The sequence below is a fragment of the Mobula birostris genome, chromosome 9, assembly GCF_030028105.1.
Source record: "Mobula birostris isolate sMobBir1 chromosome 9, sMobBir1.hap1, whole genome shotgun sequence".
NCBI classification, from domain to species: domain Eukaryota; kingdom Metazoa; phylum Chordata; class Chondrichthyes; order Myliobatiformes; family Myliobatidae; genus Mobula; species Mobula birostris.
The window spans coordinates 152228505-152252327 of NC_092378.1; the positions used below are offsets into that span (position 1 = coordinate 152228505).

General features: G+C 48.4%; 1 protein-coding gene across 2 annotated transcripts in view; it reads right to left on the reverse strand.

Annotated features, from left to right (window-relative positions):
• LOC140203206 (otoancorin-like) overlaps nucleotides 1–21705 on the reverse strand; it is a 75694-nt gene extending 53989 nt beyond the window's left edge. The window contains exons 1-9 of one of the 2 annotated variants that reach the window (XM_072269159.1): nucleotides 21630–21705; nucleotides 19159–19287; nucleotides 16599–16831; nucleotides 15022–15125; nucleotides 14786–14892; nucleotides 12920–13059; nucleotides 8384–8507; nucleotides 2958–3176; nucleotides 439–606 (exon numbers count right to left, since the gene is read on the reverse strand). In XM_072269159.1, coding sequence (XP_072125260.1) covers nucleotides 439–606; nucleotides 2958–3176; nucleotides 8384–8507; nucleotides 12920–13059; nucleotides 14786–14892; nucleotides 15022–15125; nucleotides 16599–16831; nucleotides 19159–19287; nucleotides 21630–21677 — 1272 coding nt within the window. In that variant the 5' untranslated portion in view covers nucleotides 21678–21705. Of the gene's footprint in view, nucleotides 1–438; nucleotides 607–2957; nucleotides 3177–8383; nucleotides 8508–12919; nucleotides 13060–14785; nucleotides 14893–15021; nucleotides 15126–16598; nucleotides 16832–19158; nucleotides 19348–21629 lie in introns of those variants that run through there. The other variant, XM_072269158.1, reaches the window with a different exon arrangement.
• Nucleotides 21706–23823: the final 2118 nt, after the last annotated feature.

The following is a 23823-nucleotide window of genomic DNA, read 5'->3' on the forward strand; positions in this document are numbered from 1 at the left end:
GCTGAGGGTTGGTAAAGAATCGGTCAGACCGCACTTGGAGTATTTGGGCCCCTGATCGAGGCAAGGATGTGCTGGTGTTGGAGAGGGTCCAGAGGAGGTTCACGAGAATGATCCTGGGAATGAAAGGGTTAATGAATGAGGAGTGTTTGATGGCTCTGGGCCTGTATTCATGGGAATTTAGAAGAATGGGAGGGGGGAGATTTCATTGAAATGTAAGGCCTAGATAGAATGGATGTGGAGAGGGTGTTGGGGAGAGGAGGAGCCAGAGACCAGAAGAATCCCACCTCCCCAAGTCTCTCCCCATCCTCTTCCATCACCACCTCCCCATCACCCCTCCATCCCCATTCTCCCCCCATTCCTTTCCCTTCATGACCCTTCCCCCTCTCCTGACCCCCTTCACATCCGATCTCCCCCCCCTTACCCTGAGGGGCCGGTTACCTGGATGACGATAGCCAGCCGCTGGGCGATGGACAGCTGGTCTCCGTGCTCCGTCAGGACTCCCCGCATGGCCTGCGCCAGGTCGCCAGCCTGGGTGTTGTACAGAGTGTTGGCACTGAGCCCGGGCACCACAGATCCCATCTGCCTCAGCTGAGACAGTGACAACTGCTGCAGGAATTGGGGGGGGGAGGGGAACAGTGGTGAATACACATAGCCATTAACGTCACACCAACCCCACCCCTCTGCAGGAGGCCATTCAGGCCATTGGGACCATGCTGGCCCCCAGCAGACAGCTTAACACATTGTGGAAAACCAGCCTCTCCTCCACGGACTCTGTCTACACCGCTCACTGCCTCAGTAAAGACCCCACCCACCCAGACATTCTCTCTTCTCCCCCCTCCCATCAGGCAGAAGATACAAAAGCCTGAAAGCACGTCCCACCAGGCTCGGGGACAATTCCTACCTTGCTGTTAACAGACTTGAATGACTCCCTAATGGGATAGGATGGACTCCTGACCTCACAGTCTCGCTCGTTATAGTCTTGCGCCTTATTGTCTACCTGAACTGCACTTTCTCTGCTACTATTACATTTTATTCTGTATTGTTATCGATTTCCGTGTCCTTCCTCAAAGGTGCTGGCTACAGCCCAGTCCGTCACCAGCAAAGCCCTTCCCACCATTGAGCACATCCTCACAGAGCATCGTCCCAGGAGAGCAGCATCCATCACCGGGGACCCCCTCCACCCAGGCCACGCTGCCGTCTCGCTGCTGCCGTCAGGCAGGAGGCACAGGAGCCTCAGTCCCACACCTCCAGGTTCAGGAACAGTTATTACCCCTCAACCATCAGGCTCCTGAACCAAAGGGGATAACTTCACTCTACCTCAACTCTGAACTGATTCCACAATCTATGGAGTCACTTTCAAGGACTCTACAACCAGTGTTCTCAGTATTTAGTTATATTTATTTATTATTATTATTTTGGTTTTTTTTTGTTTTTTCTGTTTACATAACGTGTTGTCATTTGCACATTGGTTGTTTGTCTGTCTTTGTGTGTTGTTTTCCATTGATTTATCGTGTTTGTGTGTTGGCGCATGGCCAAGTAGTTAAGGCATCGGTTTAGTGGTCTGAAGGTCGCTAGTTCGAGCCTCAGCTGAGGCAGCGTGTTGTGTCCTTGAGCAAGGCACTTAACCACACAGTGCTCTGCGATGACACCGGTGCCAAGCTGTATCGGCTCTAGTGCCCTTCCCTTGGACAACATTGGTGTCGTGGAGAGGGGAGACTTGCAGCTTGGGCAACTGCTGGTCTTCCATACAACCTTGCCCAGGCCTGCGCCCTGGAAACCTTCCAAGGCGCAAATCCATGACTAACAAGACTAACTGATGCCTATATATCGTGTTTCTTAGTATTTACCGTGAATGCCCACAGGAAAATGAATCTTGGGATGGTACAGTATATGGTGACAAAGTTCAGAAGTTCAAAGTTCAAAGTAAATTTTACTATCTAAGTACATATATGTCACCACCTACAACCCTGAACTTCAGTTTCCTGCGGGCATACTCAGCAAATCTATAAAACAGTACCTATAACAGGATCAATGAAAGATCAACCAGAGTGCAGAGGACAACAAAATGTGCAAATGCAAATATAAATAAATAGCAATAAATAATGAGAACATGAGATAACGAGATAAAGAGTACCTAAAGTGAGATCATTGGTTGTGGGAACATCTCAATGGATGGGCAAGTGAGTGTAGTTAACCCCTTTGTTCAAGAACCTGATGGCTGAGGGGTTGTAACTGTTCCTGAACCTGGTGCTGTGAGTCCTGAGGCTCCTGTCCCTTCTACCTGATGGCAGCAGTGAGAAAGAGCGTGGCCTGGGCGGTGAGGATCTCTGATGATGGATGCTGCTTTCCTATGACAACATTTCATGTAGATGTTCTCAATGGTTGGGAGGGCTTTACCTGTGCTGTCTGGACCAAATCCACTATCTTTTGTACACATGTACTTTGATAATAAATTTATTCTGAACTTTGAACATCATCGCACTGTGTAATGGTCTGAACTGTATGAACAATACTCAAGACAAGCTTTTCATGATCTGGGTACATGTGACAAAAATAAACCAGTTCCGTCCTGACGAAGGGTCTCGGCCTGAAACGTCGACTGCACCTCTTCCTAGAGATGCTGCCTGGCCTGCTGCGTTCACCAGCAACTTTGATGTGTGTTGCTCCAATTTTGTTTACTGTTTTACCTTGTTCTACCTCAATGCTCTGTTGTAATGATCTGATCTGTGTGGACAGTATGCTAGACAAGTTTTTCACTATCTCAGTACGTGTGACAAAAATTAACCCTATCAAAACGTTCTTATCTCTCAACACCAACTTTCTCCCGTCTACACTCTGCCTCCACAGACAGTCAGACTCACTGAGATCCCCCTGTGGGTTGGTTTGAACAAGCTGGTGGATCTCCTCCTCCCTGTGAGCGGGTCCACACACAATCACCCTGACCCCTTCCCCCTCACCTCACCGCCGTCCCCGACGATCTTGTCGGCCAGGATGACCGCCTGGCCGGGGCTCCAGCCACTGACCGCTCCGAGGATTGGCATGGCGCTCCGCACGGACTCCGGCGGCAGGGATTCGAGCTGAGGGAAGGACAGGCAGCCGAGAGCATCGGAGATGGAGCCCAGGGTCTCGTTAAGCCGTTGGGTTCTCAGCACAAGTCCCAGTAGCTGGGACTTCAGCTGGAAGAGAGCAGAGAGCCGCGGTCAGGACAGTCAGGGTCCACGGAGTCCCAGGACTGCAGTGAGCAGACCCACCATCCCCAGTGACCTTCCTGCCCGGCCCAAAGCACTTGGAGTCATTGCTGCCCTCTCCCCACTTAGAGCTGCCTCAGTAAAACACGGTTTGGTACGGCAGCTGTCCCGGCTGTCAACGCAGAGCTCGGCACTTCACCGATACCAGCACTGATGTGACAGTATAATCTCTGTGCACGGCAAGCAAGTCAAAGCTTCTCACTGAACCTCGGTAGGTGTGACAGTAATAACCCGATCATTAATTACCAGTGACCATCACCCTATGGAATGAATGGTCAATGGGGCAGTCACCTCAGAGACATAGAGAAGAGAAAAAGGCCTCTCGGCCCATCAAACCTGCCTAGCCTCATCGACCGGCATCTGAAGCATAGCCCCCGAAATCCCTCCCACCCAGATACCTACCCAAACTTCACTTAACTGTTGACATTGAACCCTGGTTGTAGACACTTAAGCCAAGGGTAGCATTAATATATATTTTTAATTGTAATTTATAGTAATTTTTTAATGCATTGCGCCGTACCGCTGCCGTAAGACAAACATTTCGTGATATATGTCAGTGAAAATAAACCTGATTCGGAGAAGCAGGCTGGAAATTCTCTGGATGAGGGCAGCTCAACGCCACCCGGAAAACAGGCTGTTCGACCGGCACGCTATACACCTGATGAGTGTCTTGGCCCGAAACGCTGACTGTTCACTCTTTTCTATAGATGCTGCCTGGCCCGCTGAGTTCCTCCAGCATTGTGTGTGTGTTGCTCTGATTTCCAGTGAGTGCAGATTTTCTCCTGTTTGTGACACTAAACACCAGCCTATTGCAATTTTTAACAATGGTTCTCAACCCTTCTCTCCTCGGGGCCAAAATGTGTCTTTCGTTTACCCCTGAGGCCCCCACCCTCCATAGTCTCTGTTAGTTAGCTGGTTAAGTTTTATTTTTGGGCAGCTGTACTAATTATTCTGATATACAGCCAATACTTATTTATGTTTTAACAGGTTATAGATATCATTATATGTTAAATATAACGTAACAACCTGAAGGTTGTCATAGCTGGGGGTGGTAATGGGAACAAGCTTTCACTACCTATTAAATGCTCCCAATGGTCTGTGTCACAAATAGCCTCTGACAACCACATCCAGCTCCTGGCCTTTACGTTTTGCTTGGCTACTAAGCCCGGCAGAACCGTTTCTACTGGCAGGAGAAGGGGCCAAGGTGGGTTACTGCCATTTTAAAACCAGTCTCTTTGGGCAGATGGGGCTCATCAGATGTGGTTGGCAGCTCATCTAGGAGAAGGAAAACTCTGATCATATCGTATGGCCCTGACTTGCGTATCAGGTAGACAGCTGGGACGCAGCATCCATGGCCCTCCTTGAAAATGGAGAGTCCAAGATACTGTTCCATAGTTGACCCTAACCAGCAGAGGTCCTCAGCAGGTGTGTATGAAAAATAAAACTATTTCAAAGCTCTGAATGGGATCCGAGCCGTCCGTCGGTCAGGGACGACCATGGATATTGTGTCCTAGCTGTCGAGATATGCAAGACAGGGCAGTACAATATGGGGAGCAACTGTCACCCACGTAGCAGGCCCTCCCTCTCCACACACCTGATCAACCCAAAGGAACAGCAGAGACCGATACAGTTTGACACCAGCAGCGTTGCAGGGGTAGCCAGTCAGCATTGAACTCACTGTAGGACTGCCATAGGGACTGCATCCTGGATTTTCCCTAGCGGATTACTCCCGAAGCCTTCCCAATCAGTAGGTATAGCCACGAGGAGGCGGAGGTTTGAGATTCGAGTTTCCTTCCCCTAGATGAGCCAATGGCTGACGAGCCTCATCTGCCCAAAGCACCTGGTTTTAGGACACCAGTAACCCACCTTTGTCCCTTCTCCTGTCAGTAGAAACAATTTCACTGGGCTTAGTACCCAGTGGGATCTTTCCTCCGTTACCATCCCCAGCTATAACAACCTGGGGGAACCCTGAATAGAATATTTTATTTATAATTCATATAATATTCTTCAACCAGCAATTTGGGTACTTAGTGAGATCCTTCCAACTGATGCAAACTAGCGTGTTGTTGAATATCTGGTTGCAACTTGATTGAAGGTAATCAAAGATCAACTCTTTTCACAACATTGAGATGGATACGAGCTTTTCTAAGCAGGTAGGGAGCAGGTGCAGGCTTTTGAAAGCTGGTCTGCCACTGGGCCCGGAGAGTGCTCCCCAGGTTTTCTGCAGTTTGGATGTGGACTTGGTCTAGAGCTTATATCAGCCTTATTCTCTTTTATGTTCTGTGTTTTCCACTGATCTTTCTTATTTTTTTGCGCAGGGAGGGGAATTTGGAGGTCAATGTGCCCGATCTATTTTATTCCAACTTTGTACGGGAGGGTTGATATTCCTGTTCCGTTTTGTTTGTTTTTTTGTGTGGGGAGGGGGGATTTGGGGGTCGATGTTCCTGTTCCGTTTTGTTTGTTTTTTTGTGCGGGGAGGGGGGACTTGAGGGTCGATGTTCCTGCTCTGTTTTATTTGTTTTTTTGTGCGGGGAGGTGGGATTTGGGAGTCAATGATCGTGCTGTCTCTCTTGGTTTCATGGCTACCTGGAGAGGAAAAATTTCAAGTTGTATAGTTTGATAATAAATGAACCTTTGAACCTTTGATGAAAACTACATTCAATTAGATAAAAGAAGTAGGAAATTAAATTAGAAACAACTTTGCTTTCTCCCAGCGCTGTGGAAACATTTTAGATATCACTAGTTATTCAGAATTCTGCTTGAGCTGTTCTGTCACACTGCAGCTCAATAAGACATTCTTGCAATGTGGTGTCAACACTATTCACAATACAAGAGGACATGGCTTTAAGGTAAGGGGTGGGAAGTTCAAGGGGGATATTAGAGGAAGGTTTTTTACTCAGAGAGTGGTTGGTGCGTGGAATGCACTGCCTGAGTCAGTGGTGGAGGCAGATACACTAGTGAAGTTTAAGAGACTTACTAGACAGGTATATGGAGGAATTTAAGGTGGGGGGGTTATATGAGAGGCAGGGCTTGAGGGTCGGCACGACAATGTGGGCCGAAGGGCCTGTACTGTGCTGTACTATTCTATGTTCTATGTTCACCCCAAATGGACCCACCACCCACTTTGGGGTGGATGTGGTGTGGGGCTGAGCTGGCCGCCCTGCGGGGAGTGAATGGTGATTTGTGCGTGGTCAAGCAGGAACAGAGATAACGATTAAGGTGACAGGCCACCACACACACACACGATGCCTCATTTGCATCATCTACCATATTTTTCCATTAATACCATTCAGTATTCCAATTAAATTACAGATAATCATTTAGACTGTAAGATGTAGCAGGAGAATTAGGCCATTTGGCCCATCAAGTCTGTCCACCATTCCATCATGGCTGATCCATTTCCCTCTCAACCCCATTCTCCTGACTTCTCCCCATGTCCCTTCCCACTTTGACTAATCAAGAACTGTCAACCTCTGCCTTAAATGCACCCAGTGACCTGGCCTTCACCGCTGCCTGTGGCAATGCATTCCACAGACGCACCACCCTCTGGCTAAACAAATTCCTCCTCATCTCCATTCTAAACGGACGTCCCTCTATTCTGAGGTTGTCCCCTCTGGTCCTAGACCCGCCCCCCCCACAACTGTGAGAAGCATCCTCTCCGCATCCACTATATCTAACACTCACAACACGCTGGAGGAACTCAGCAGGTCGGGCAGCATCCGTGGAAAAGATCGGTCGACGTTCGGGCCAGAACCCTTCGATCCACTATATCTAAGCCTTTAAACTTTTGAAATGTTTCAATGAGATCCCCAACTCATTGTTCTGAATTCCAGTGAGTACAGGCTCAGAGCCTTCAAACACTCCTCATATGACAAGCTGTTCAATCTTTTTCATGAACCTCCTTTGAACCCTCTCCAATGTCAGCACATCCTCTCTGAGATCATATAATTTAGCAATATTTCATTAGAACAGTAAACTTATCGAGGCCCGTTCAGAAACTCCTGTTTCTGTTTTTTCACTTGTGGCCGCTGTGGAATGCGACATGACCCATGCTGAGAGCCTCTGATTTAGAGTGTATTTACCACTACTGAACTCTCCACTTCACTGGTCACATAACCGTCTGGATCAGAAAAAGCTGCAGGAAGTTATAAACTCAGCCAGCTCTATCATGGGCACCGGCCTCCTCAGCATCCAGGACATCGTCAAAAGGCAGCATCTGTCATTAAGGAATCCCCATCATCCAGGACATGGTCTCTTCCCATTACTATCATCAGAGAGGAGAGTCAGGAGCCTGAAGAGAGGCACTCAGTGTTTCAGGAACAGCTTCTTCCCCTCCGCCATCAGATTTCTGAATGGAAACGACTCATTCCACCGAGATGCAACACAGAGTGTCATAGGAAGTCATTCCTGCCTGTGGCCATCAAACTTTACAACTCCTCCCTTGGAGGGTCAGACACCCTGAGCCAATAGGCTGGTCCTGGACTTATTTCCTGGCATAATTTACATATTACTATTTAATTATTCATAGTTTTATATTGCTATATTTATACTCTATTCTTGGTTGGGGCAACTGTAATGAAAATCAATTTCCTTCGGGATCAATAAAGTATGACTATGACTGTGACTATGACTACGACTATGACCTTTTTTTTTCTTTTTATTTGCTCTCTTTTTGAACTTGTTGTTGTTTAGTCGTTACGTTTTGTCTGAATCTTCGTGACCTCATGGTCCGTAGGGTTTTCATGGCAAGATACGGAAGTAGGTTGCCAGGCCTTTCTTCCGCGCAGTTACTGCTGCTGCCCAGGTTGGGACCCAGCTGGGTTTGACATTGTAATTTATGGCTTTTTTATTATGTATTGCAACGTACTGCTGCCCCTAAACAACAAATATCAGTGATAATAAACCAGATACTGATTCCCTATTTAGTTTGCTGCCCCACAATTTCCAGCTGCATACATGGGGAGGGGGCACTGCCAGAAACAGTGAAAGGTCTTTGACCTGAAACATTAACTCTCGTTTCTCTCTCTTCAGATGCTGCCTGCCCTGCTGAGTATTTCTGTGTTTCATTTCTGCCCCACAGTTTGCAGCCTCCATACCCGATGGGGTGGGACCTGGGTCCCCAGTGATGACTCTACCTTCTTGACATCGGCTTGGAAGCCCTTGAGGTGGCTGCATTTAATCATCTGGTGGAGGAGGCTACGGGCCTCGCCAGTGTCCAACTCCTGCACATTGTCGAAGAAGCAAACCAGGAGGCCAAGTCTGTGAAAGGGAGACAGTTAAGATCATAAGACATAGAAACAGAATTAGGCCATTCAGCCCATCAAGTCTGCTCCACCATTCCATCATGGCTGATTTATTATCCCTCTCTACCCCATTCTCCTGCCTTCTCCCCGTAACCTTTGACACCCTGGCTAATCAAGAACCTATCAACCTCCGTTTTAAATATTCTTGGCCTCCACAGCCGTCTGTGGCAATGAATTCCACACGGCGAGGTTGTGAGGATGACATGGAGCCAGCTGGTCTCAAAGTGGAGTTTATTGTCCTGTGCGCGTCCATCCAATGAAAAGCTTACTTGCCGCAGTGTCACAGGCACACGGAATCAGAAAAACAACAGATCATAAACTCAGGAGATTCTGCAGGCGCTGGAAATCCTGAACAAGGTACAGAAAATGCTGGAGGAACTCAGCAGGTCAGGTGACATCTACGGAGAGGAATAAACGGTCAACGTTTCGGTCCAAGACCCTCCATCAGGACTCTTAGCTCAAAATGTTGGCTGTTTATTCACCTCTATCAGATGAGGATCAAAGATCAAGGGAAATGGAACTTTACCAACTGTCACATGAAGTACAGCCTCTGCTGAGCCTTTTCGTTAATGGAGGAGATATGCTTCTTTCACATTTCAAATTCCTGGGTGTCAATATCTCTGAGGACCTAGTCTGTATCTAATGTATCAAAGCCAAAGAAGGCATGGACAGCGGCTATATTTCATTAGGAATTTGAGGAGATTTGGTATGTCACTAAAAACACGTGCAAATTTCTACAAATGTACCGTGGAGAGCATTCTAACTGGCTGCGTCACCGTCTGGTATGGACGGGAGCTGGGGGGTGGGGGAGGCTACTGCACAGGATCGAAGTAGGTTGCAGAGAGTTGTAACCTCAGTCAGCTCCGTCGTGGGCACCCGCCTCCGTAGTATCCAGCACATCTTCAACGAGCAACATCTCAAAAGGGTGGCATCCATCATTAAGGACCCCCATCACCCAGGACATGCCCTAACCATCAGGGAGGAGGTACAGAAGCCTGAAGGAACCCACTCAATGATTCAAGAACAGCTTCTTCCCTCTGCCATCTGATCTCTGAACGGACATTGAACCCATGAACAGTACCTCACTGCTATTTTTTTATTTCTATTTTTGCACTGCTTATTTAATTTAACTGTTTAATGTATATATATTTTCTGTAATTTACAGTTTTTTCTCGATTATTATGTATTGCATTGTACTGCTGCCGCAAAGTTAATAAATTTCAAGACATATACCGGTGATATTCGGATTCTGATTCTGCCATGAAGTCCCATGAAATGACGCCCAGGAAGATGAACATTGAAACAGTGCGAACTGGAGTTGTTGATGATGAGTGGGTGGAGAGGAGACACATTTCTCCTGACGTCGATATCCCTCTCCACGGTTTTGAGGACGTTCAGCTCCGGGTCACGTGATTGCACCAGGACTCTACCCTGTTTACGTCCTGATGATACCTGGACTTGTCATCCCTGGTGATCAGTCCAACCCGGCCACCACCTAGCTCTCATCACTAGGACAGCGAGCTGTTAGCTGTTTACCTCTGCTGCAAACTTCGTGCACTTTCAATTATATTTTATTAACTTACTTATGGTAATATTTTGTTTTGTGTGCTGTGTGTGAATGAGAATCAGACTCAGGTTTAATATCACTGGCGTACGTCATGAAATTTGTTGTTTTGCAGCTGCAGTACATTACAATATTTAATAATAAAAACTGTAAATTACAATAGAAGTTAAATTTAGTAAGTGCAAATAGGGAATACATATATGATACCTTATAGGTTTTGTGGTCTGGAGCAACATTATTTTTTTTGGTTGTGCAGTTCTGTGCTAGAGTCTTATATAACCAGGGTGTCTAAGACTTTTGCACAGTACTGCAATAATTTTATGTATTGCACTGTGCTGCTGCTGCAACAAACAAATAAATTTCATGACATATGTGAGTGATGATAAACCTGATTCTGATATGAGTCTCTATTGTGGACTGAGAGTGGGAAGGGGGCAGGGAGAGGGGAATCACGGTTGGGAAAAGGGGAAGGGAGAGGGGAGGGAGTGGGAAGCACCAGAGAGACATTCTGTAATGATCAATAAACCAATTTTTTGAAATCAGATGACCTTGCCTGGTGTCTCAGTGCTGGGTGTGTCTGCACCTGTGCCATCCCCTGTCCCTGGCACTCTTTCTCTGCCACCTGTCCCTCACCCCTCCCGTGGATCTCCACCCTCCCCATTCCCAGCGTCTGTTCCTCCTGCCAGATTTACAAACTTGGAGGAACACCATTTCATTTGGTTGTATACATGTACAGCCCAGATGACAATAAAGCCAAACTTAAACTTGACAATGGCACCATCCACAGAGATGACACAACTGTCATCAATGAGCAGCCTTCCTCAAGAAATAAAACATAAAATACACATCATTGTTACAGGAAGAACACAAGGTTTTGATCTTTTGTTACATCATCATCATCATCATCTTCATTATGTGTTGGGTTATATGACATCGTCATTATGTGCCATGTTGTACAACGTGGGCAATCACAGTCTTATGACCATGATAGTTCTTGGCAAATTTTTCTACAGAAGTGGTTTGCCATTGCCTTCTTCTGGGCAGTGTCTTTACAAGATGGGTGGCCCCAGCCATTATCAATACTCTTTAGAGATTGTCTGCCTGGTGTCAGTGGTCACATAACCAGGACTTGTGATCTGCACCGGCTGCTCATACGACAATTCGCCACCTGCTCCCGTATCTTCACGTGACCCTGATCAGGGCGAGGTGGGGGTGGGGGGGCTAAGCAGGTGCTTCACCTTGCGCAAGGGTGAGCTGCAGGCCAGTGGAGGGAAGGAGTGTCTTGCACCTCCTTTGGTAGAGACGTATCTCCAATCCGCCATCCATATCATTTGGAACATGTGACAGTATTAACCGAATTCCAATACCAGTACCAATACCAATACCTCGTTTCCTTCATTGCCTGGCAACAGAATCACTCGCAAGGCAACTAGTTCAGAATTAGGTTTATTATCACCAGCATTCACCCACTGGCCGTTTTCTTAGGTACGCCTATCCACCTGCACGTTAATGCATCTATCTAATCAGCCAATCACGTCGCAGCAACTCAATGTATAAAAGCATGCAGATGTGGTCAAGAGGTTCAGTTGTTGCTCAGACCAAACATCAGAATGGGGAAGAAAATGTGATCTAATTGACAGTTGACTTTGGAATCATTGTTGGTGCCAGACGGGGTGGTTTGAGTATCTCAGAAACTGCTGATCTCCTGGGATTTTCACACACAACAGTCTCTAGAGCAGGGGTTCCCAACCTTTTTTATGCCATGGACCAATACCATTAAGCAAGGGATCCATTGACTCCAGATTGGGAACCCCTGATCTAGAGTTTACAGAGAATGGTGTGAGAAACAAAAAACATCCAGTGAGCAGCAGTTCTGTGGGTGAAAACACCTTGTTAATGAGAGAGGTCAGAGGGGAATGGCCAGACTGGTTCCAGCTGTTAGGAAGGCAACAGAAACTTATATGACCACGCATTACAACAGCGGTGTGCAGAGGAGCGTCTCCGAACACACACACACATTAAACCTTGAAGTGGCTGCTTCTGCTCAACATGAGATGGCCTTTTTGACTTTATTGATTAGGAGAGCCATTTTATTGAAGTGGAAGGATTCTAATCCCACCTACTGAATTTTATTGGCTCTCCTCCATTATGTCCTGTTTAAGGTTAGAGAAAATAAGAAGTCAGACATTTGATACATCCTTTAAATTTCAGCAAATCTGGTGACCTTTTATCCAATATTTTCATTTAATTTGATTTACTACTCTTCCAACTTTTTTTCTCGAAGTTTTAGATTTGATCAGGAAGTCTTTTTTTTTGGTCGTATCCTCAAAATGGACTGCTCAGTCCCTTTTTTTTGTTTCTTTTTTATACAGTGTTTTTTTTCTTCATTTAAAATTCAATGTTTTTTCTTTCCTTTTCAAGAACTGATAAGAGAATTGCTGTTTTCTTTTTTTATTATATATTTTAATACGTATGATTTTGATAATGTCTATCTTAATCTCGGTTTGCATTGTTATTGACATATATTTTTGAGATAATTCTCCTCTTGTTTGTATTTATGTTCCTTTTAAATCAATAAAAAGATTAATAAAGAAAGTAAACCTTGAAGTGGACGGGCTACAGCAGCAGAAGATCACAAACACACACTCGGTGGCCACTTTATTAGGCACAGGAGGTAACTGCTGTATCATACATCAGTGATAATAAACCCATTTCAGATTCAAATATTCATGTTGGTGATAGCCAGACAAGGACAGGTATGGGGCTGGGGTGGGGGTAGGTCCCAGGGTTGAGTTGCAGCTCACCTGTACACAGTCGAGGTGTTGGCCATGTTGAAGCCACTGGCGTTGATCCTCTCCTGGAAGGCTCTGGCGGTTGCTGGCATGATGTCGTAAACTGAGTCCAGCTGCTTTGTGGCGTTGTCGTAATTAATGAAGAGCCGGATCTAGGGTTGGGGGAAATGACTCATTGGTTAACCAGGCAGGAACTGGAGAACGCTGCACCTTTTCAATGGCTTCAGCACAACGCTCAAACCCTTCCCCCGGGAGATAACACCCTTCCTATAAAGAGAGTCATATACACCCTGGAAACAGGCCTTTTGGCCCAACTCATTGATGATGCCCATCCAAGCTTTCCCCAGTTGCCTGCATTTGACCCATGATTATCTAACCCTTTCCAATGCATATATCTGTCCAAGTGTTGTGTAAAAGTCAACCACTTCTTCTGGCAGCTTGTTCCACACACTCATTAAAATTTCACCCCTCAGGTCCCTATTAAACCTTAAACCTTCTCACCTTAAAACTTCAACTCTGGTTCTTGATAGACCCACCCTGGGAAAAAGACTTGAGTGCATTTGCCCTCTCTATGCCCCTCGTGATTTTATACACTCCATAAGGAATGGTCAGACGGATGTTTCAATGGAAAGTGAGAGAGAGGAAGGTCAAGTGCCCAAGGGTATCGATCCCAGAAAGTGGCCAGGGTGTTAAAGCAGGCCTGTGCCATGTCTGCCTTCACAGGTTGAGGCGTGGAGTATGTCAGCAAGACACATTGCAGACATTTAAACTTTACTGAGGTCACACTTGTCATGTTGCATGCAGTTTTGGTCGTCCCACTACAGGAGGGATGTGGAGGCTTTGGAGAGGATGCAGAACAGGTTCACCAGGCTTCTGCCTGAATTAGAGGGGATGTGCTTTAATGAGAAGTTGGATAAACTTGTCTCTGGAGCGGAGGAGGCTGAGGGGAGACCTGATGGATGTTTATAAGATTATGAGCAGATGGGGAGTATCTGTTTCCCAGGGTGGAAATGTCTAATACCAGAGGGCATGCATCGAAGTCGGGAGGGAGAAAGTTCAAAAGAGATGTGTAGGGCAAGTTTATTTTTTACACAGAGAGTGCTGGGGGGGGGGGGGGTCCTGGAATGTGCTTCCAGACGTGGTGGCGGAGGCAGATACGAAAGAGGTAGTTTTAGAGGCTCTCAGATAAACACATGATCAGCAGGGGATGGAGGAAATGGAGATTGCTTAGGCTGGAGTTGCAACATCCTTTATTAGGGACCGCCACCTTTCAGGGCGTGCCCTCTGCTCAATACCACCCTCAGGGAGGAGGTACAGGAGCCTCAAGATACACACTCAACATTTCAGGAACAGCTTTTTTACCCACCACCATCAGATTTCCCACCCATAAACATCACCTCAGTACTTTTTGCTCTCTTTCTGCATTACTTAATTTAATTTTTATACTGTGTACATCTCATATTGTAATTTCTATGTTTTAATTTTTAAGTACAAAACAGTAAGTTTCACGACATGCTCGTGATATTAAACCTGATTCTGATTCTGAGTCGAGTTCATTAGTTCAATTATTTCAGCACAGCATTGTGGGCTGAATGGCCTATTCATTTGCTTCTGCCCCTTTCTTCTCCAGTCCTGATAGTAGATCTCAACCCGGAATTTTGACTCCTTATTCGCCTCTGTAAATGCTGCCTGACCTGCTGAGTTCCTCCAGCATTTTGTGTGTGTTGCTCTGGATTTCCAGCACCTGCAGGATCTCTTGCGTTGTGATTTTTTTGTTCTAGGTTCTAAAACTTGAGATGGCCTGAGATAGAACGAGGCCATTCAGCCTCTCAGTCCTGCTCCCTGCCTGGTAGGAGGAGGATAGTGGGTGAGGCTGACCTCATTGAGGCCGATCTTGTGGATCTCCTCAGGAGGGAGGTGGACCACGAATCGCCCCAGGAACCATAGGTTCTCAGCCACAATCCACGAAGCTCCCCCGCTTGCTCCTGCAGTGGGGAAAAAAACAGACAGTGTTCAAAGTGTCCACAGCTTTTCCACTGACACTGGCCGCCTGAGGGTCTGACGGTCTGGCTGGGAGGGTTGGTCGGGATGGTGGGGGTTCTCACACCACATACCAGACTGCTGGTTGAGTCTCTGCAGGATGTGTCGGATCCACTCGTAGACGGCCCTTTGACAACGAGACGTCATGTCGTCGTACAGTTCCTTAAATACGGCCGTTCTGCGGAGTCAGAGAGGTGACCCTGTTAGATGGACAGCAACTGCATTTATGTGGTGCCCCTCACACAGCAAAACACCTCAAACAAAACTGGCTCTGCGATTTGGGCACAGCAAGGTCCTACAAACAGCGGTATGAGGGTCAACAGACAATCTACTCTGATGATGCCGATAGAGGAGTGGGTGTTGGACTAGGAACTCCCCTGCTCACTCTGTGTGTGTGTGTGTGCGTGTGTGTGTGTGTGTGTGTGTGTGCGCGTGTGTGTGTGTGCGTGTGTGTGCACGGAGCATGACTGCTTATATCTGTAACCCTGAAGTGTCTATGAATTTATAGCATTTGTAAAATGTAATGTGACAAAATGGAACCAGTGCGATCGCAGGGTGCTCTGCTGGATTGTTGACTTGTTTGGATGGAAAGCTTCAAGAAGGGGTGTGATTTTTCAAGGGGGTGTGTTTTATGACAGGGAGTGTTTTGACAACAAAGAAAAACAGGACACAGCTATCCTGGGGTGGGGGAGGGAGAAGAGAAGCCTCAAAAGACAAATGGACTCATTAAAGATGGTTGCAGATCAGGATGGATTTCTGGACATTGTAAGTGTATAAAAATGATCTGTTTTGAGCTGTAAGCTTGCAGCTACCTACTAACGACTTAACGTATTGAGGTAGACTTGCTCTTACAAATAGCCCTAACCCTACCCTGATGGGCACGGTTGAAAATCCTACTTCACCCTCACTCTCACCTGCAGCCAAATGGGAAGCAATGGATATCACTGGAGATGGTGGGTGGAACAAAACCCCTCAAACCTTCTTTGCAACAACTCACAGCCCAGGTACAGGGGTGTGTTACGTAAGAACCATCACAAAGAAGGCAGCACAGTGCTTCTACATTTTCTTTAGACATTTACATAGATCCAGCATGACACCAAAAACATTGACAAACTTCTACAGATGCACAGTGGAGAGTATCACAGTCTGGTGTGGAAACACTGATGCCCAGGAATGGAAAAGCCTAAAAAAAAGTGGATACAGCCTAGTCCATCACAGGAAAGCCCTCCCCATCCACACGGAACGCTGCCACAAGAGGGGAGCTTCCTCATCAAGGACCCCCACCATCCAGGCCACGCTTCCTTCTCGCTACCACCATCCGGCAGGAGGTCCCACACCACCAGCTTCAGGAACAGTTATTATCCTGCAACCATCAGGCTCCTGAACCGCTGCGGATAACTTCACTCACCTCAACGCTAATCTGACTCCACAACCTTTCAAGGACTCTTTATCTTAAGTCTTCATTATTTATTGCTTATTATTTTTTTTCTCTCTGTTGGTATTTGCACAGCTTGTTGTTTGTCCTTCATGTGTGTGTTTATTCATTGATTCTATTGTGTTTCTTTGTCTTTACTGTGAATGCCCACAGGGTAGGACTGTACATGATGGCAGATACTGTACATACCTTGATAATAAATTTGCTTTGACTCACATGTTCTTGAAGCTGTCCTCTGGAAGGTCCTGGGGCATGTCAGTGACCATCTCGGGCTGCAGGTAGGCGGCTGACGACAGCCTCAGGGCCTTGCTGAGGAGCTCCAGGCACCCGGGTGAACTGGGCTGCGGGGAGCATCTCTGCCAGAGTGCAACAAAGAGGCTGCGGCCGCCGCTCGGGGAACGCAGGAGCGCCTCTCGGATCTCCCTGAAGGAAAGGCTCGTGTACATGAGCTGTGGGCGCGGAGCCAGAGAATGGGCATGGGGAAAGAGAGGTGGAGAAAGATAGAGAAAAGGAAAGGATGGGGACAGAGAGAGAGAGAGAGGAGAGAAAGAGAGAGAGATGGAGAAAGATAGAAAGAGAGAGAGAATCAGACTCAGGTTTAATATCACTGGCATATGTCATGAAATTTGTTGTTTTGCAGCAGCACAACATTGCAATATATAATAATAAAAACATAAATTACAATAAGGAATATATATAAAAACAAAATTAATTTAAATAAGTAGAGAAAACTAATGAGGCAGTGTCCATGGATTCACTGTCTGTTCAGAAACCTGACAGCAGAGGAGAAGAAGCTGTTCCTAAACACTGAGAGTGTGTTTTCATGTTCCTGTACCTCCTCCTTGATGGTAGCAGAGAGAAGTCATGTCCTGGGTTATGGGGTCCATAATGACAGAGGCATGGCCGGTTGAAGGTGTCCTCAATGCTGGGGAGGCCAGTGTCCATGATGGAGCTGGCTGAGTTTACAACTTTCTGAAGCTTTTTCCGATCCCGTGTACTGCCCCTCCGTCCCAGACAGTGATGCAACCAGTTAGAATGCTCTCCATGGTATATCTGTACAGATTTGCTAGAGTCTTCGGTGACATATCGAGTGTCCTGAAACTCCTAATGAAATATAGTCTCTGTTGTGCCTTCTTCGTAATTGCATCACTATGTGGGGCCCAGGATAGATCCCCAGAGACGTTGACACCCAGGTACTTGAAATTGCTCACCCTTTCCACTTCTGATCCCTCAACGAGGACTGGTGTGTGTTACCTTGTCTTATGCTTTCTGAATTCCCAATAAATTCTTTGGTCTCACTAACATTCAGCGCAAGGTTGCTGCTCCAACACCACTCAACCAGCTGATCTGTCTTGTTCCTGTACGCCTCCTCGTCCCCGTCTGAAACTCTGCCAACAATAGTTGTGTCATCAGGAGATTTATAGTTGGTGTTTGAGCTCTGCCTAGCCGAACAGTCGTGGGTGTAGAGAGAGTAGAGCAGTGAGCTAAGCACACATCCTTTAGACGTGCCAGTGTTGATTGTCAGTGAAGAGGAGATCTTATTTCCGACCCATGCTGACGGTGGTTTCCCAGTGAGGAAGTAGAGGAGCTTGCTAGAGAAAGGAGGGAGGAGGAGTGGGAGAGAGCGAGAATGAGGAGAAAGAGAATGGGGATGGGGGGAGAGAGAAAGGAGAAGGGGAAGAGAAGGGGAAGAGAGGATGGAGGGAGAGAAAGGGGGAAAACGAGGAGGGAAAGGGAATGAAAGGGAGAAAGGGAGAGAAGTAGAGAGAGTGGGAGAAAGGGAGGGAGAGATAGAGATATCCTTCTCTCTCCACACACATCCTTCCCGGGTGGGAACTGGAATGGCGCCCTGCACTCCACGTGGCTTAGTGGGGTTGCAACATGACCAGCCCACTCTATACCCCACCTTACCACAAGCCTTTTGCACCACCTACCAACCTGTGCTGCCACTATCAGGGATCTCTGGGACCCGCAGAGTCTCATAGAGTAGGACAGCATGGAAACAGGCCCTTCAGCCCATCTAGTCAGTGCCAACCTGGCCTTCTGCCTAGTCCCATCCATGCTCCTATCCAGATTTCTGTTCAATGTTATAATCGAACCCTCATTCACCACATCCACCAGCAGCTCAGTTCACACTCACTCCACCCTCTGAGTGAAGAAGCTTCCCCGAGGTTCCCCTTAAATATATTTTATCTTTAACCTCTCCTTGCTGCTGCCATCAGGAAGGAGGTACAGGAGCCTCAGGACCCTCACCACCCTCACCGCCAGGTTCAGGAAGAGGTATCACCCCTCAACCATCAGGCTCTTAAACCGGTGGGGATAACTTTACAAAATTCATTCACCCCATCACTGAACTGTTCCCACAACCTCTGGACTCACTTTCAAGGACACTTCATCTCATGTTCCCAATATTTATTGCTTATTCAATTATTATTATTATTATTTCTTTTTTGTATTAGCACAGTTTGTTGTCTTTTGCACACTGGTGAATGCCCAAGTTGGTGTGCTCTTTCATTGATTCCATTATGGTCATTATTCTATTATGGGTTTATCGAGTATGCCTGCAGGAAAACGAGCCTCGGGTTTGACCCCACACTGACAGATAATAATCTTACTTTGAGCTTTGAAAGGAAGACGGGTGGGGATGAACAGGCACTCGGGAGACCATAACGGGAGTGGCTCAGGGATCTCAGAGGATGGAGAGGTGGGGGGTGGGTTACACAGAGGCGGGAGGGGTGACATGAACTCCGTGACCACCTGAAACAGTGACACAAACCTCCACACTCCCGTCGCTGTACAGGTATCTCATGCTGAGCAGGAAGGTGTCAGCGTCCATCTGCCGAAGGTCAGCACCCAGCCGCCTGGGCTGTTGCACGATCCCCTGGAAGTAGGCAGCGATCGATGTCTGGAAGGTGAGGAGAGTCAACTGGAAATGGGAATGTTCCCAGGAGCTCAGGATCTTCATCCCTGTAGCGCCCCGTTACCCTGGTTAACACAGTTCTCGCTGTCCATCCGCCCCGTTACCCCGGTTAACACAGCCCTGGCTGTCCATCCGCCCCGTTACCCCGGTTAACACAGCCCTGGCTGTCCATCCGCCCCGTTACCCCGGTTAACACAGCCCTGGCTGTCCATCCGCCCCGTTACCCCGGTTAACACAGCCCTGGCTGTCCATCCGCCCCGTTACCCCGGTTAACACAGCCCTGGCTGTCCATCCGCCCCGTTACCCCGGTTAACACAGCCCTGGCTGTCCATCCGCCCCGTTACCCTGGTTAACACAGCCCTGGCTGTCCATCCGCCCCGTTACCCCGGTTAACACAGCCCTGGCTGTCCATCCGCCCCGTTACCCTGGTTAACACAGCTCTCGCTGTCCATCCGCCAGCCTGCAGGGCAAGGCTCCACCCCAAAGGCAGGACACGTCCACTGGTGTGGGTTGGCACTGACCCCCCCCCCCCCAGACCATATCCCCTGTACGGACAGATGCTGCCCCAGAGATGACACTGGCCCCAGCATGGTCTGACCATCACCAGAAAAACCATGTCCCACATTGACAGACCCACCCACATTCACTGGTCACGTCCCACATTGACAGACCCACCCACATTCACTGGTCACACCCCACACTGACAGACCTACCCACATTCACTGGTCACGCCCCACACTGACAGACCCCACCCCCATTCACTGGTCACGTCCCACACTGACAGACTCCACCCCCATTCACTGGTCACGTCCCACACTGACAGACCCACCCACATTCACTGGTCACGTCCCACATTGACAGACCCACCCACATTCACTGGTCACACCCCACACTGACAGACCTACCCACATTCACTGGTCACGCCCCACACTGACAGACCCCACCCCCATTCACTGGTCACGTCCCACACTGACAGACTCCACCCCCATTCACTGGTCACGTCCCACACTGACAGACCCACCCACATTCACTGGTCACGTCCCACACTGACAGACCCCACCCACATTCACTGGTCACGTCCCACACTGACAGACCCCACCCACATTCACTGGTCACACCCCACACTGACAGACCCACCCACATTCACTGGTCACGTCCCACACTGACAGACCCCACCCACATTCACTGGTCACGCCCCACACTGACAGACCTACCCACATTCACTGGTCACGCCCCACACTGACAGACCCCACCCACATTCACTGGTCACGTCCCACACTGACAGACTCCACCCCCATTCACTGGTCACGTCCCACACTGACAGACCCACCCACATTCACTGGTCACGTCCCACACTGACAGACCCCACCCCCATTCACTGGTCACGTCCCACACTGACAGACCCCACCCCCATTCACTGGTCACGTCCCACACTGACAGACCCCACCCCCATTCACTGGTCACGTCCCACACTGACAGACCCCACCCACATTCACTGGTCACGCCCCACACTGACAGACCCCCACCCCCAGATGCTGACCCACTCAAGTTCACTGCAACAGGAAAGTCCATTGCAACATAACCAGATTGTCCACGTCAAGGCCACATTTATAATCTGACTGCACCTCCCTGAAGGCCACTCCCACACAGACAGATTACACTCCTCAGGCCACTCCCACACACCCAGACCCCGCCTCCACAGGTCACTCCCACATACCCAGACCCTGCCTCCTCAGGCCACTCCCACATACCCAGGCCCCGCCTCCTCAGGCCACGCCCACATACCCAGACCCCACCTCCTCAGGCCACTCTCACATACTCAGACCCCGCCTCCACAGGCCACCCCCACATACCCACACCCCGCCTCCACAGGCCACCCCCACATACCCAGACCCCACCTCCTCAGGCCACTCCCACATACTCAGACCCCGCCTCCACAGGCCACCCCCACATACCCAGACCCCGCCTCCACAGGCCACCCCCACATACCCAGACCCCGCCTCCTCAGGCCACTCTCACATACCCAGACCCCACCTCCTCAGGCCACTCCCACATACTCAGACCCCGCCTCCACAGGCCACCCCCACATACCCACACCACCTCTTACCTTGAGCATGCCTGTCAGATTCTTGCTGCTTCCACCTGGGAGCTCAGCCCATTTGGCCTCGTGGCAATGGATGGACCTCCTGACTGTGTATCCAGACCTGGTCAATATTCACCTCTCTGACTGCCATCCCCAGCCAGACCCACACACTTCCATCACCCCCTCCCCCCATTCCAGCCCATGACCCATCTCACTGCCCACAGGGAGGGTGTTTCTCTCCCACCTGGAGGGTCTGCAGACTGACGTGCTTGGAATGGAGATATCTCAGCATCTCTGTGTAGTGGTCATCAATGGATTGATTCCTGTAACAGATAGAGCACACGTTGTTGTCTGGGGGTTGGGAGGGCAACTTTAACTATTTGTTTTCGGGTGGGGTAATGGCCATTGCTACAGGGCTTGGACTCCAGTGTTCAGTTCTGGTCAACTCATTAAGGGAAGGATGTGGAGGCTTTAGAGTGGGGGCAGAGGAGATTTACCAGGATGCTGCCTGGATTAGAGAGCATGTTTTATGAGGATAGGCTGAGTGAGCTCGGGTTTTTCTCATTGGAGTGAAGGAGGAGGAGAGGTGACCTGATAGAGGGGTATAAGATGATAAGACGCTAAGACAGAATGGACAGCCAGAGATATCTTCTCAGTATAGAAATGGCTATTACAAGGGGCCATAATTTTAGGGTGATTGGAGGAAGATATGGTGTTGGGGGGAGGTGAGAGGTAGTTTTTTTACACACAGAGTGGTGGGTGCGTGGAACCTGCTGCCAGGGGTGGTGGTAGAGGCAGATTCATTAAGGGCGTTTGGATGAAAGAAAAATGGGTAATGTGGGAGGGAAGGGTTGGATTGAATTTGGAGTGTGTTCAGAGAGCAGAACAACAACGACTTTGTACAGGGGGCACACTTCTGCTGGCAACCTATCACTGACCCGAATGTCTTTGGAATTGGGAGGAAACTGGAGCACCCAGAGGAAACTCATGTCGTCATGGGGAGCACGTACAAACTCCTTACAGACAGCGGTGGAAATGACCCAGGTACCTGATGCTGTAAAGGGTGACACTACCCACTAGGCTTCCATGATATTGGGGGGGTAAGTTTATAGGCGATGTATGGCCCAACTTTTTTGCATGGTCTTGTGGGTGTCTGGAGTGCACAGTCAGGGGTGGCATTGGAGGCGTACAATCATCATCATTATGTGTTGTGTATGACATCATCATTATGTGCTGTGCTGACCATCATTATGTTGTGTATGACATCATTATGTGCTGTGTATGACATCATCATGTGCTGTTTATGACGTGTATGACATCATCATTATGTGCCGTGTTGTATGACGTAGGTAATCATGTCTTACCAGGACTGTGATTGTTCTTGGCAATTTTTTCTACAGAAGTGGTTTGCCATTGCAGCCTTCTGGGCAGTGTCTTTACAAAACTGGTGACCCCAGCCATTATCAATACTCTTCAGAGATAGTCTGCCTGGTATCAGGACTGGCGTGGGGAAGTGGGGAAGATTAAAACAAGAGGACATGAGTTGAGAGTTAAAGGACAAAGTTTAGGGGTAACATGAGGGGGAACTTCTTTACTCAGAGAGTGGTAGCTGTGTGGAATGAGCTTCCAGCAGAAGTGGTTGAGGCAGGTTCTATGTTGTCGCTTAAAGTTAAATTGGATAGATATATGGACAGGAAAGGAATGGAGGGTTATGGGCTGAGTGCAGGTCAGTGGGACTAGGAGAGAGTAAGAGTTCGGCACGGACTAGAAGGGCCGAGATGGCCTGTTTCTGTGCTGTAATTGTTATATGGTTATATGGTGACCTGCACCAGCTGCTCATACGACCATCCACCACCTGCCCCCATGGCTTCACATAACTCTGATCAGGGGCGAAGCAGGTGCTACACCTTGTCCAAGGGTGACCTGCAGGCTAGCGGAGGGAAGGAGCACCTTACACCTCCTTTGGTAGAGACATATCTCTACCCCACCAACCGATCTACTATCTTAGGATTGCAGTTGATTCTAGTCGTTCCACAATGGGAAGGATGCTCTGTATTGTTATAATGGGGGGAGGGATTGTCTCCAGAGACATTGCCCCCACTTATCCCTCAGTCAGTTCAGTAAGAAGTGGGAGCTTTATGTACAGTTTTACAGAATGGTGCAGTTTCATCCACGGGATGTCAACGTCAACTGGTTGTCTGGAGAGGATTCTGAGACGTCACGAGGCAGAGAAAGGCGCTAAGTCAACGCAGGTTGGCATTGGGTGAAGAACCTACCTGAGATATTCAATAGCTTCAACAGTTCCTGAGGGGGAGGGAGAGAGAGAGAAATATCTTCATTAGGAGGGAGGCAGACAGTCTGGCAGGGCCTCAAGTCATTTGACATAAGCACAGACGGCAGAATCTCACCTTCGATATATTTCCCCTCCAACAATTTGT